The 11,091-nt window shown below is 35.2% G+C and overlaps 1 protein-coding gene across 7 annotated transcripts; it reads left to right on the top strand.

Moving 5' to 3' along the window:
- Positions 1-4,622: 4,622 nt before the first annotated feature.
- LOC113742754 (protein JOKA2) lies at positions 4,623-9,386 on the top strand. Of its 7 annotated transcripts, none has more exons than XM_027270696.2 (8): positions 4,623-4,846; positions 5,065-5,174; positions 6,036-7,315; positions 7,394-7,523; positions 7,645-7,893; positions 8,018-8,167; positions 8,253-8,881; positions 9,113-9,386. In XM_027270696.2, exons 2-7 carry the CDS (start codon positions 5,151-5,153, stop codon positions 8,877-8,879), a joined length of 2,460 nt encoding a protein of 819 aa, XP_027126497.1. In that variant the 5' UTR covers positions 4,623-4,846; positions 5,065-5,150; the 3' UTR covers positions 8,880-8,881; positions 9,113-9,386. The 7 variants fall into 7 exon arrangements, with proteins under 7 accessions (XP_027126497.1, XP_027126495.1, XP_027126498.1 ...); XM_027270694.2 differs by having other exon boundaries at positions 4,710-4,846; positions 8,253-8,855; XM_027270697.2 differs by having other exon boundaries at positions 4,754-4,846; positions 5,084-5,174.
- The last annotated feature ends 1,705 nt before the right edge of the window (positions 9,387-11,091 follow it).

Below are 11,091 nucleotides of genomic sequence, written 5' to 3'. Positions count from 1 at the left end.
TCACTTTTATATTTATGTCAAATAGACTATTTATTTAAGTTTTTTTTGCCCTCACGTGATAAGTGGGATTATCACTGGATTTGGCATCGAATAATAGCATCGAGGATCCCAACTAACTTTGCACTCAATTTACAGTTGTAGGCTTTTACTCCCATCAATCTATATATATATATATATATATATTTTTTTTTTAATTAAAGTTGTTTCTCACTCCTATGTGGCATGCCTAATTGAAAAGAATTAACGGGTTATGGGTTATTTGGATTTTACCCATATTAAATATTATATTATATGTTTAAAAATTATCCCTAATTTTAAAAAAAAACTAATCTTATCTTAATGATATCTAAAATAACTTTAAAAAATAACTAATCTTAAGTTAATGGTATATGTCTTCTATCAAATTATTATATAGAACTATAGTAAAATCTTTTTCAAATCACAATTATTAAAATCTTACATATTCCATAAACTACTTCCTTTTAACACCATATCTGATTGGTATTCAAATTGTTCATCATCATTTCCCTTAATTTTGAATTAACTTAGTGAAAAAAAAAAAGAATTAATTGTTACACCGACAGATTTACCAATATTGTTGATTTATCGATGAAAAAAAGCCGATTGCTGGATTTTTTCTACTTAATTAAATGTGAATATATACTTCTAGGTTTATGGTCATTATAAAAATTTAAATTATCTAAAAGAATATTTATAAAAAAGAATATCTACCAAGTTTTTTATATGAAAAACATTATTTGATCTATACTATCATATTATAGTGAAAGTATGTAAACGCATTTTTAAAAATTAGTAAATAATTTAGCATTTCGAATACACTAATTTTTTAAAGTTAATATGAATGAACATGTAGGATTGTTGTTAAATTTCATATTTAAATTATTCATATTTGTATAAATTCATAATAAATTTTAAAAAATCGTAAAATTCTAGTTATTAATGAATATAACTGCCATGGACTCAATCAACCATCATCTTTTGAACTTGTGGTGACAAGATCTCAACCTATTTAAAGAGATTTTGTATGCATTACGTGTTTATATCATACATTGCTTGCGCCTTCAACGTGCAAACATTTTTCTTTTTTTTTTTTCTATTTTTGAGACGGATATGTATTCTAACACTTTCAAATGGTGAAATCTTCACTATATAATACTGTGTACCTGAAAAGTATTACCTGACATGTCATGTGATACCTAATTATTAATATACGCTCACAAATCGCATCTCTTCGAAGTGAATCCTTAATATTGGTCCAAATCAACACAACGAGGACTAACAATTATTACTTGGGATCGTCTCATTGGTAAGTGTTTTGATAAGAGATTATTTGAAATATTATTTCGAATAATTACTGCACTATTTTTATAATGTAATGTATGTAAGACAAAAATATAATTGTGAACATAAAAAAATGTGTTAAAAATTATATTTATAATGCAAGCAAATAATTTTTCACCAAATAATGGCGATCCAAACTCGAGTGATGAGGACCTAAATGAGATAATCAAGAGGATTAACGACCTCATGTGCAGTTGTTTTGGGGCACTTTATATGGTGGTAATGTATGTAAGATAAAAAAACAATTGTAAACATAAAAAAAAATATGTTAAAAATTATATTTATAATGCAAGCAAATAATTTTTCATCAAATAATGGCGATCCAAACTCGAGTGGTGAGGACCTAAATGAGATAATCAAGAGGATTAACGACCTCATGTGCAGTTGTTTTGGGGCACTTCTTATGTCGGGCCTCAAAATTTTTCTGCTCCCTCACTACCTATCCAAGAACATACAAATGTGAGCTTGACAACTATGCCTGCTGTTTCTTAGCCCAGTTGAAATACTAATGGCAAGCGCGATAGAGAAGCCCAGCCGAAATTTTGTTTCTTTTTTAAGGAACCAGCCATAAGCTAGAACTTGTCAAGACTAATTTATCAAATGAAATCATTGCCCATCAAAGAAAGTATATATTCTATCGATTTTTGTCTAATGGGTGCTTAGATACATATATTTCAAATGTCATATTTTTTAAAATGTAAGATTGATTAAAAAAATAAATTTAAATATAATAGATGATAGGTAAAATTAAATAGAAAAGTATATAAATGCAAGTGAGAGTAATAATTATTAGTATATGTATATACTTAATAAGTTTGGTGAATTTTAAATGTGTTAACAACTGTCCAATATTAAAAAAATCCATATACTATATTATGTACTACTAATTAAAGTCAATTTTTAGTTTCAAATATGTTTGAAAAATGTAGGGAGAAGAAGAAAATTATCCTTGTAGTATATCTTACCGGTAACAAGGGATACATTTCTAATATGTTAACCGCACACAGTTCGTATGCCCTTCCATTTCTTACAACAATGTGTGTTAATTTCTATGTGGTAAATGAGTCAAAAACTACCTTTTTTTTTTGTTTGAATTGTGGATTATTTTCAAAAATTTATTTGGTTGCATCATCAATACAAAAATTTATTTGGTTGTATCATTAATACATTTTTTAATTACCTTTTCATCTTACATACATCGTATCAAAAAACTATTATAGTGTTTTTTTTCAAAAAATTATTTCAAATGTTTGGATAGCAAATTATTCCAAAAAAAAATTTCGTTTACATCATAAATACATTTTCCAATCCACTTTTTTTATATTTCCAACCACATTTTTATCTCACATACATCATATCACAAAAAGTGCTACAGTAATTATTCCAAATAATTATTTGAAATAATACTCTATCCGAACAAAAGCAATATCCAAACACTTATTTTAAAACCCCATCCTTCTTGCTTTTCATAGGGTTTTATCCTGTTGTCGTCGTTGTTTGGAGATCAAGAACTTGCCATTTAAAGCATTAACAATTTTACAACATCACTCTTATAGAACCAATTGAAATGTCAACATTTGTCATAATTATTTTGCTACTCTTTCCTACATGTTCTGATCCGTGGTAGTAACTGGAGGCGAATCCATCCAAACTCTATTATATTATAAGGTCATAGGTTCTAAGAGATAATGAGTTTGTTTGGATAAGAATTTATTTGGATGATTTATTTGATCCAGTTACTGTAGTACTTTTTATGATGTGATGTGATGTATGTGAGATAAAAAGGTGATTGGGAATTGTGTGTATGATGCAAGCAAAACAAAATCTGAAATAAATCTTGCAAATTTTCTTTGTCCAAACATACTCAATGGTACCGAACAAATTCACAATTCACCTGTAATCACAATGTCACGGGTTCTAAGAGGTAATAATCCCGGACACGTGTCCTGATCCGTGATAATAATTGGAAGTGAATCTATCCAAACTCTATATTACAAGGTCACGATAATAATTGGAAGTGAATCTATCCAAACTCTATATTACAAGGTCACGGGTTCTAAAAGATAATGATCTCGAACAAGTTCACAATTTACCTGTAATTGCAAGGTCATGGGTTCTAAGAGGTAATGGTTCCGGATATGTATCCCGACTCATGGTAGTAATTGGATGAGAATCCATCCAAACTTTATATTTAAAAAAAAATACAAAATCCTCTAAAAAAATACATAATAAAAATTTGGCAAATATTTGAACAGATCCGATCCACGGCACCACCTGTAGACCGGGTGGCTTAAAATGCAACACGTCATCAACAAGAATTGGATTCAAACGTGAAAAACTTTTTCCTCTTTGACACACTAATCGTTCAACTATCTTCTTTACCTGCTCGTCTCTCCTCTCCAAAATCCATCGATTCCTCCACTACCACCATAATCTCTTCCTCTTCCTCCTTACTCTCAGCAGATTTAGGCAGTGGCAATGGTTATTAAGACTGATCTGATTAAATAAGAACCCTTTTCCTTGTAATCATACTTCTTAAAAAGGAAAAAAAAAGACCAAAAAATTTTCATGAACCTACAAGTTCAAAAATACTACCTTAACCACATGAATAAGAAAACAATAATATCATCATCGCTTGGCTGGCCTATAGACTTGTTTGGTGGAGCTGGCCAATTGCTAAAAAGAGTTTGATTCTGAAATTCAAAACCAAAAAAGCAACAATATCCATTGATATGATGAGTGTAAGCCAACAATCAAAAACTGTATAGTGGATAAAAAGAGTCAGATGATGCCCGTCTGTTCGCTAGAGTTTGTCGGGGATAGTGAGAAATTCAAAATTTTTCTTTTTTTGTACTTTTTATTATATGTTACTTAACCTTAACCAATTTTGCATTTTCAATTATTGTATGTTGAAACCAGCGATTTATCGTGGCATTGAAAAAGAAAAAAGCCAGCTATTATCATTCATAGCAGCCCAAATCCGTAGGAACCTAACCATATTCTCTTCACTTCCACCCCTTAGAGACAGAGAGAGCAACAAGACAGAAAAAAAGAAAAATAGAAAACCTTGAGTATAAACGAAGATGGAAATGTAAGTGTTAAATTTCTTCAGGAAATTAAAAAGTAAGATGGAGGAGCAAGTGAGCAAAATGTGGACCGCACGGTCTAGATGTGGGCGCGTAGACCAGGACTACTCAGATTTTTGCCTAAAAGTCTTGGTCTCGCATTTATCTCAAAAGTCAAAGTCTCAGACGCTTTTTGCGCAAGCTTGTTAGTACTAGTTTCCTTCGCCTAGTGGTTTTCTTTGGGAACAAGATGATAATAAGAATAATAAAATAACAATAAAATATACGCTGAAATCTAAATACAAAATACATACAACTCCGTCTATATATATAGGACCGTCCATAGGATGAGAGCTCTGTCTCTGATAGAATTGTCGAGAGAGTAACAAATAATTTAGAAACACAGTTGCGGCTCACTGGTACGCGAATATTGTGTGATAAAATCGTGAAAAAGTTGTAGAAAATCTAAATTCGAGTAGTTTCACTACTTTTCGCCTAAATCTAAACGATTGCTTTGAATTTTTCTTGCTTCTGCCAAAAATTTCTGATTTTGGGATTTGGGGTTTTATTTTCTGTATCAAAGTGTAAATGGTCTGTTAATATCGCTGCTGATTATCGATTATATTTATAACCGTAGAAAAAATTTGGAAAATTAGGGAAGAAGAGGTAGAGATATAAAGCGGTGCTTTTGCGGCTTACCTGGAACGCTTTCTTACTGCGACTATGGAGTCTACTAAAGTGATCAAGGTTTGTTGGTTCTTTTATCCTTTTTTGTTTTAAATTTATATTCTTTTGTTATGGGGTTTCCTTTACAGCTATAATTTGGTTTCTTCGGTTCTTAATTTGTTTTTTTTTGGATGGATTTTGTGGTTAATTTGTTTTTACTGATTGGGGTTTTTGATAATTATTCAGTGGATTAACTGATTATTAGGGTTTTTGATACTTGGGGAGAGTGATTGATGAAATTTTACTCACGTTCACGAATTGGGTTTGTTTCCCTGAATCATAACGGAAGGTTTCGTTTCCTCTCTTTTTTCTTCCCTCCCCTAGTGGGTTTAGAAGTCAAATCCTGAAGGGGGAGTGGTGACTGGCAATTTGTGGTGGTTAAATTCTCATTGGCTTTTGTGGATTGAGCGTTAGTAACCAATATGACGCTTGTGTTGCCGGGATATGATATATATTAGATCAGAAATAACGTTCATTGAGGCGATGCTTTTGTGCTGTTAATATATCGGATTGTGAATTTTATGTGTTGAAAGTATACTAATGTTTATACATTTACTCTGATCAGATCCTGTAAGTTGTTAATATGGTTCAGATATCTTTTTGGGTTCTGGATTATTGTGCGGGTTTAGCTCTTTAATTGATGGTTTTTCTGACCCTATATTAGAAAGGTGTATTCTTTCTGATAAGGAATGCATGACTAAACTATTTTCTGACCCTGTAGTACACCCCCTGTAATTCAGATTGAGGGAATTTTCTGAAGACCATGTAGAAGTAGATTCGTGCAATAATACTAGTAATTTTTCTTTTCGGCATTCCAAGTAACAGTTTTTGTTGGTCCTTGAGTCCTTGCTCACTATTGTTTAATCCATTTATTTGCTGCAGGTTAAGCATGGAGAAACACTAAGGCGTTTCAGTTGTCGGATTTTGAATGGGGAACTTGACCTTGATTTTAATGGGCTGAGAGAGAAGATCATTGGCCTTTTCAAGTTCACCCCTGATGCTGAACTCACTCTGACTTATGTGGATGAGGATGGTGACATAGTAACACTTGGTGACAATGAAGATCTGTGTGATGTGGTTAGGCAATCCCTGAATCCTTTGAGGGTTACTGTGAAGTTGAGTACTGAAAGCAGCGGCATGTCTTCTGCTAGAACTAGTGGAAGCTCTACACCTCTGAGATCTCCTCAAATGCAGCAGCCGTTGCAGAACCTCAGCTCTAATTCTTTGTTAAAATCTGTACCTGTGCCGATCCGTCGGATCATTGTAAAGATATGCAATGACTTGGCATCTACAGGCACTCCCTCTGCTCAAACTCTTACTGATTTGGTGCGAACTTTTTCAGAGATGGGGTTGCCCTATCTGAATCAACTATCAGATCTGGCTGCTGCTAATGTTAGTAAGCAGGATGGGGCTTCTGGATGCACCACAAATGTTCCAGCATCTTCTCAAGAAGCAGATGTTTCTGCTGCATCTGGACCTGAAAATCCATCTGCAAGAAATAAGGAGGTCTATCCTTCCATCGAATCAAAAGGTCCAGCAAATGGAAAGGAGAATGCTATCAATGGCAGTGGAGGTGTGAAGGCCTTAGCTAGAGAACTTCCTGGATTGGAGGTTCTTAAGGCTGCTCTTGAATCGGCTAATCATAAGCCACCTCATGCAACTGAGATTGATGCGGGTAAGGAGGAGGTTGATCGTCAGTCTGATGAGCTACCTTTATTTGGCAAGTTTGTGCCGTTTTCATCAACAAGTGTTCCACCCACTTCAAATACAGTTACTGGTGATAACAAGGAGGCCTCTGGCGATCCTAATGAGTTAATGGCAATGAAGCCTCTTGGTGCACTTGCTTTCCAAAGTTACCCTCCCAATGCAGTGTGGTCTAATCTGAGTTCTCACCTTAGAGACACTATTGGTGGGGCCAAGAATGTGTTGCAGACAGGTTTTGGTAGCTCTTTAGGCTCAAATGCAATTCCAATGAATGAGTGTCCATTCTCAGGAGTACCTTTGGGTAACAGCCCAGTTCTTCCTCCACAGCCTCCTCCTTGTGTTGTCCAGCCTAGAAGGAATCATGGACTGTCTGATGACTCTGGAATTTTCCATCGTGGTGTTCGATGTGATGGCTGTGGGGTGCATCCAATTACTGGCCCTCGCTTCAAGTCCAAAGTGTAAGAAAGGATGAATCTGTTTGGTTGGTTTTGCTGTAAGAAAGCATATGATTCTTATGATGCTTCCTATTTATGCAGGAAAGATGATTATGATCTTTGCAGTATCTGCTTTGCCCAAATGGGTAATGAAAGTGATTACATCAGAATGGATCGTCCTATATCCTATCGGCACCACCACCCCCATTCTTTCAGGGGATTTTATGATCTCGTATGTTTTTTAATGCTCCTGGAATTTTTTTTATTAGGTTCTACTTCTTTATGTGATGCCATTTTACCTTCATTATATTCAGCGTATTCTACTTGAATTGTTTTTCTGCTGTTGGTTCCAGAATAATCGGGTGCATGCTCCACTACAGCCACCAGTCTTCAGGTGTGGTGGGAAGGCCAGTCGGCATAAGCTAGACAGTCGTTTCATTCAGGATGTCAATATCCTTGATGGTACGATTATGGCCCCATCAACTTCATTCACCAAGATTTGGAAGATGAGGAACAATGGTTCTGTGGTGTGGCCTCAAGGAACACAGCTGGTTTGGATTGGAGGAGATAGGCTGAGTGATATATTTTCTGTTGACACAGAGGTTGGAAATGATTTGATTTTTTCTCCTTCAGTTCAATACTCCTGTTGATTTGCATTGTTAGCGTTATTTGATGTCTGTTTTGAGGACCTCATTTGGTGTATTGCTTGTCTGCATACTCTACCAGATTGCTTCTGCTGGTTTACCCGTTGAACAGGAACTTGACATTGCAGTTGATTTTGTTGCTCCTGATCGTCCGGGTCGGTACATTTCATACTGGAGGATGGCTTCTCCATCTGGTCAGAAGTTTGGCCAGCGTGTTTGGGTTCTTATCCATGTCAGTTAACATCTTTATTATAACTCTTTTCTTTTATAGTGTTATTGTTAATTCTGTTTAAGTGTGATCCATAATGGTACAACAGGTCAATGCTTCTTCGAAGGAGCTGCAGCAGGAAGGTTTTCGAGGCTTTAATCTGAATTTGCCACCTATTAACAGTGGTATATCAGGCCCTGAAATTATTAATGTTAATCCCGAGCCTTTGGTGGTGGACAGCCTGCCTCAGGTCAATAATTCTAGTGGAGGCATGCACCTGGTGGAACCAGTTGTTGATGCCTCACCAGAGAAAGAACAGGAGGTGAACTTTCCCATAAATGACTCCTTGCTGGTTGGTGGTGCTGCATCATCCCCTGTTTCAGCAGTCCCTGCCTCTTTAGGTTCCTATCCCATCGTTGATCTGTCTGAGGTTGCACCACCTGATCTCACTCCTTTACCAGCTATTATTGGGGAGACTTCTGCTCAAGATGTCAAAGAAAATGCCGCCAAGGCAGATGAGAGCTTCATTAAATATGTCAAACGGTCTGATGTGGAGGAGGCCCTCCTTAAAGAACTTGAAGACATGGGTTTTAAACAAGTTGACTTGAACAAGGAGATCCTGAGGCTCAATGGGTATAACTTGGAGAAATCAGTTGATGATCTTTGTGGCGTGTCAGGTTGGGATCCTATCCTTGAGGAGCTCCGTGAGATGGTAATTTCCACTTGGGAAGGATAATGGTTCGGATATTTAATGTTCCCTCTGTCTGAGTGTGTGTGTTTTTTTTAGTGTTTGGGCGGGGGGGGGGGGGGGGGGGGGGTTTCCTTTAATATATATTTTTATTTTCTATTTTAATAGTTCATATATCTTTTTTATTTCATTTTAATTTTTTGAGTATGCACTGTTTTAGGTCAAGACATGCTTTGAACGTCAGCTTATTGGTTTGTGATATATACAAACTGTGCATGCAGGGTTTCTGTGATAAAGCAACAAACCAAAAATTGCTGCAGAAGAACAATGGAAGCATCAAGCGTGTAGTCATGGACCTTATTGCTGGAGAGAAGTGATTCTAGTCAGCTTGAGGACGAGGCATGTTATGGATAAATAAATATTGTCGTAGCGTCTCCTTTGGTGTTGTTTTGAACTTAGTTGTTTGAATATTGGTCCTTTTATTTGGTTTTCTGTGGCTCTGTAAAACCTGCTTGTTGCTGCTAATTAGTTTATATATATACATATTATGAACTACTATGAAGTGCTTCTGTTCTGGATGTTTATCTGTAACTTGTAATTATTCAAGTTTATTGTGCACTTTATCACACTATTCTTTTTGTTTTTTTTTTTAAATAGCGCGCAGGGAATATCTGTGTTAATCAAGGATCAATGAAGGGAAGTAATTTAGTGTAAAATGCTTAAATACTTGATACATGATAGGTGTTAGTAACCGTGGGACATTTGATTTTAGGCGATTTGGATACCTGCTTATTCATTCACTCATTTGGTTTGTAATTTGTCCACATGGTCAATGAATGGCTCAAGATCTTTTTTTGCACATAGTCAATGAATGGCTCAAGAAATATGGTGGATATTAAACACTTAAAAATATGCTCATGCTATCTGTATACAGGCAAGAATGAAATAACTGTAAACAAGTAAAAAGCCTTCTGAAAGCTATTGTGAATAAATACATTGGCGGTGCCAATAATTTGAAAAGAACACTCATCAATCACTTTTCTACATAATAAAAAAAATCAATAAATTGAGAATTATTTGTAGTATAGTAAAAAAATATGCCTTTAGTAAATTATAGTCGAAATTATTATCCTGATGGGTGTTGTTTCTTTTAGTAATTTTTCAAACATGCAATGTGTAGCATATTTTACCTTATCACCTTAATAACAAATTGAGACATTAACAACAATTTGTATCAATCAATTATGCAGCTCAATTAGTAATGAATAAGGATGAATGTTTCCAGCTAATATAATCTGAAACATAAACCATTTGTATCACATGAACTCAGTCCTAAGGAAATGAAAAGCAAGTTGAAGCACGCATTGCTAAGATAGTCATAAGTTACAGTCCTTTGCCAGGCTCTGATAAAATGGTTAAAGAGGTTTTGTACAATCTAGTACAAGATTAATGGGCTATCCCAATCTCAGAGAAACTACAAGATGAATACAAGCACTGAACAATGACTTCCAGAAGGAGTGGCTTACTCGTTCAAGGCACTGGGATGGAAAATTGTTTTATTGGAAACAAAACCTACACATTGATCTTGATGGATGCAACAAACATCCTTTCGCATGTTTCTTTTCCCCCAGGATTATGGAAGGTAGCTTTTATGTCACAACTCAAGCAGACTCCAGGAAAAAGGAGCAATCAGGCGTTTTAACTATAACCCATGTACATCCACTACTACCTCTGCAAATCAGATTTGAACGGAAGCTTGCCCTCTGATTCAGACAAATAAATCCAATTGCTTTTCTAATGACAGATCAACAAATTTAACACCAATAGTCTATACTGAACCTCGCACACAGAATCTCGTTTCAAATGAACAGATTTAACAGCCAGAGGCAATCTACATGTGGCAAGAAAACAGCAGTGCAGCAGACAAAATAAGATCAATGCAGAAGTAGAGTAAGGAGTTCACCTTACAAAAGCACCAGGCCTAAGGTTTCATGAATATTTATCACAATCACAACTGAACAGAAACGAGTAACCTCAATTACTTGTGCTAAATATAGCCCTTAATTATAAACAGGAAAACATGAAGAGCAGAACAAGAAAATCACTTCACAAAACCACCAAAACTAAGCTTTCATCAACATCTATCACAATCATAACTAACCACAAACCACTAAGCTCGCTTACTTATATTAAAAAAATTTACAGCCCTTAATTCTAAATGAAAGGCATCAACACCAGAACAAGCAAACCACGTGAATGC

This window comes from Coffea arabica, chromosome 4e, assembly GCF_036785885.1.
Source record: "Coffea arabica cultivar ET-39 chromosome 4e, Coffea Arabica ET-39 HiFi, whole genome shotgun sequence".
Classification (NCBI taxonomy): domain Eukaryota; kingdom Viridiplantae; phylum Streptophyta; class Magnoliopsida; order Gentianales; family Rubiaceae; genus Coffea; species Coffea arabica.
This window is presented reverse-complemented; position numbering and strand designations above follow the sequence as displayed.

Coding starts and splice junctions, on each gene's coding strand:
- LOC113742754 (XM_027270694.2), top strand. CDS start 5,151: ATGGAGTCTACTAAAGTGATCAAG. Junction 5,175..6,035: donor AGTCTACTAAAGTGATCAAG/GTTTGTTGGTTC, acceptor TATTTGCTGCAG/GTTAAGCATGGAGAAACACT. Junction 8,856..9,112: donor TTGAGGAGCTCCGTGAGATG/GTAATTTCCACT, acceptor CTGTGCATGCAG/GGTTTCTGTGATAAAGCAAC.